Genomic DNA, 3,402 nt, shown 5'->3' with positions numbered 1-3,402 from the left:
ATTCTTATTGTATGTGCAGTAGGTACTCACATTACTAATTATAGAGTTGACATTAATGTAATGTTCTAATTGCTGAGATCACTTGTACTGCCCGAGTATCTCAAAGAAAATTCAGACTCTTGATAAGATGATGAGCCGGACAAAATTGATCCTTAGGGTATACCATGAGACCCTTTGTAAGATGCGGCGTAATGGATTTATTCTCTTAACTTATATTTTATGAATTAGAACGTCTCTCTGATCTTGCCCCCAGAAGAGTGGACAGATAGGCAATGTCAACGGTTTTTTCATATATAAATATCAACCAGTTTCCTCATTTCTCCAATATCTCCAACAACACTTCACAGTTCAAATACCAAACCAACATATTCTACAAGTTTTTTTGTTATCTTAATCATCTTTCTAAACCTATAGAGACTTTCAACTCTTTTTGTGAAAAGAAATGGCTGGTGAACAAGGGGAGCCGGGGAGCTCCATGCATGGAGTGACTGGAAGAGAACCATCTTATGCTTTTTCTGTGGCTTCGCCGATGGTACAGACGGATAAAACTGCACATTTCGATCTGCCGGTGGACTCTGAGCATAAGGCAACAAAATTTAAGCTTTTCTCGTTTGCTAATCCACATATGAGAACTTTCCATCTCTCATGGATGTCTTTCTTTACTTGTTTCGTATCAACATTTGCTGCTGCTCCTCTTGTTCCTATTATTAGGGATAATCTTAACTTGGTTAAAGGAGATGTGGGTAATGCTGGAGTCGCTTCTGTCTCGGGTAGTATCTTTTCTAGGCTTGCCATGGGAGCTGTTTGTGATTTACTAGGGCCAAGATATGGTTGTGCTTTCTTGATGATGCTCTCTGCACCAACTGTATTTTGCATGGCTTTAGTTGGATCACCCGGAGGTTATGTAGCTGTTCGTTTTATGATCGGGTTTTCTCTTGCTACATTCGTTTCTTGCCAGTACTGGATGAGTACTATGTTCAACAGTAAGATCATTGGGACAGTAAATGGTACCGCCGCAGGGTGGGGAAACATGGGTGGTGGTGCAACTCAACTTTTAATGCCTCTACTTTACGAGATAATTAGAAAATGCGGTTCCACTCAATTCTCAGCATGGCGTATTGCCTTTTTTATCCCTGGTTGGATGCATATCATTACAGGGCTCCTTGTTTTGATCCTCGGACAAGATCTTCCTGATGGAAATCTCGGTGCGTTACAAAAGACAGGAACTGTTGCCAAAGACAAGTTCTCCAAGGTTTGTTATTTTCTTCAAAATCCTCAATTTTTCAATCAACGAATTACGTTTCCTTTTCGAAAAACTGAACTGTTAATCTGATAAATTATCAACAATTTATTTTGTTTAGGTACTTTGGTATGCTGTAACAAACTACAGGACATGGATCTTTGTTCTACTCTACGGATACTCTATGGGTGTTGAATTGTCCACCGATAATGTCATTGCTGAGTACTTCTTTGACAGATTTGATCTAAAGCTCCACACAGCTGGTATAATAGCTGCTGCTTTCGGTATGGCCAATTTCTTCGCTCGCCCAATCGGTGGCTATCTTTCTGATTTTGGTGCACGTAGATGGGGAATGAGGGCCAGATTATGGAACCTATGGATCCTCCAAACAGCAGGAGGTCTCTTTTGCATATGGCTTGGTCTTTCCGATTCACTTATCATCTCAATCGTAGCTATGATCCTTTTCTCTATTTGTGCTCAAGCTGCATGTGGAGCTACATTCGGTGTCATTCCATTCGTTTCTAGACGATCATTGGGTATCATTTCAGGTTTAACCGGTGCCGGTGGTAACTTTGGTTCCGGATTAACCCAATTCTTGTTCTTTACAAGTTCAAGCTACTCAACTGCAAAAGGACTCACTTACATGGGAATCATGATTGTGGCATGTACCCTTACAGTACCCTTGATACATTTCCCTCAATGGGGAAGTATGTTTTTTCCACCATCCAAACATGTCGAAAAATCTACAGAGGAGCACTACTATGGAGCCGAATACACCAAGGAGGAGAAGGACCAGGGATTGCATCAAAACAGTCTTAAGTTCGCTGAGAATGCTCGGTCAGAACGTGGTGGCCGTGTCGCTTCGGCACCAACCCCACCAGGAAATACACCCCAACATGTTTAATTTCAGGTTGAACAGACACAGGCACGGTTACGTGGACACGCTATATTTGTACCGTAGACACATCGAAACGTGATTCTTCGCAAAAATAAAAACAGTTAAATTTGATGTTCGGAGTGTTTGAAGAAAAATAACTGAGTCTGATGAACACAATAAAAGTGGTGTTAAGAGGGTTTTTTTTTTTTTGGCTTTACGAATTGGCTATGAATACAACATCTTTTCCTGTTTCTCTTTGAGTAGTTCTGAATTTAGTACATGATAATCGGCAAATGATCTTCCCTATCTGGTTTTGAGTTTTCCTACTGATCGGTTCCCACGGTAAGTGTACGTACTACATGGCTCACGGTCACAGAAGCGCATGAAATTTCTAAATGAAATATAATTGATGACATGGATCACGGATACATGCTAATTGTGGGATGGTTCATTATAAAGGATAGAAACTAAAGAAGAATAAATTTTAGTTTCTAACCTATAAACCAAAATTAATGATAACCATGACCATAAATAAAAGTAATATATTTCTTTGACCACATGTGTGGTGTCTTTTTTCAATTTCTTTGACCGGAGGTTGTAGTTTGATATGAGGAAACATCACTAAGCAAAAGACATTACTACGGTCAAAATTATACATTGTAAACAAGTAGTTGATATGAGGAAAAAAACAGAAGTAGTATTTAATTCTTTTATAAGAAGGGTATCATGCTAAAAGAGAAAGAGAAAATGAAAACTATCACTATTGTAATAAGAAGGACTTAAGGGAACAAAGATAAATAAAATACAAATAAATCTCAAAAATAAAATAAAAGAAATAAGGATCGCCAATTGAACATTGGTGCTTTCATAATAGATTTCGACGGAAGGGAATCTTTTGTGGAAGTTCATTCCGGCTGCAGTGTTTTACGTGTTATGGAACGAGCGTAATATAAGAGAATTTTTGAACAAAATTACATGTCTAAAATTGATGTAGATCTTGAATGGGAAGCTCGATCTTCTGTACTAGCTTGGGCTAAGATTGTAGGAATTAAATTATATTTAAACTAGAATTAACTTGTGCCATAAAGGTATGTAGTACATGAGACTGAATAACTTTATTTCAAAATTATGGTTAGTTTACGCCATTGTTCAATATTCGACTGCACTGGAATAAACATATGCGCACATTATTATTATTGAAATTTTTTGTTGATGACACCTTATTGTATTTAACTGGTTCACAAATAGAAAATGAATTAGTTTGTTTTTTATGTCAAAAAAAGTT

The 3,402-nt window shown here is 37.8% G+C and overlaps 1 protein-coding gene across 1 annotated transcript; it reads left to right on the top strand.

The window, feature by feature from the left end:
* Positions 1-332: 332 nt before the first annotated feature.
* On the top strand, positions 333-2,375 carry LOC113344390 (high-affinity nitrate transporter 2.1-like). The gene is made up of 2 exons (XM_026588371.1): positions 333-1,252; positions 1,362-2,375. Exons 1-2 carry the CDS (start codon positions 443-445, stop codon positions 2,142-2,144), a joined length of 1,593 nt encoding a protein of 530 aa, XP_026444156.1. The 5' UTR covers positions 333-442; the 3' UTR covers positions 2,145-2,375.
* Positions 2,376-3,402: the final 1,027 nt, after the last annotated feature.

Source organism: Papaver somniferum, unplaced genomic scaffold, assembly GCF_003573695.1.
Source record: "Papaver somniferum cultivar HN1 unplaced genomic scaffold, ASM357369v1 unplaced-scaffold_76, whole genome shotgun sequence".
Classification (NCBI taxonomy): Eukaryota; Viridiplantae; Streptophyta; class Magnoliopsida; order Ranunculales; family Papaveraceae; genus Papaver; species Papaver somniferum.
The sequence above is the reverse complement of the archived record's forward strand: the minus strand, read 5'-3'. Positions and strand labels throughout refer to the sequence as shown.

Bases quoted from the DNA above. Each gene is read 5' to 3' on its own strand.
- LOC113344390 (XM_026588371.1), top strand. From the start codon at position 443: ATGGCTGGTGAACAAGGGGAGCCGGGGAGCTCCATGCATGGAGTGACT. The intron at 1,253-1,361 runs GTTTGTTATTTT...TATTTTGTTTAG, and splicing joins CCAAAGACAAGTTCTCCAAG to GTACTTTGGTATGCTGTAAC.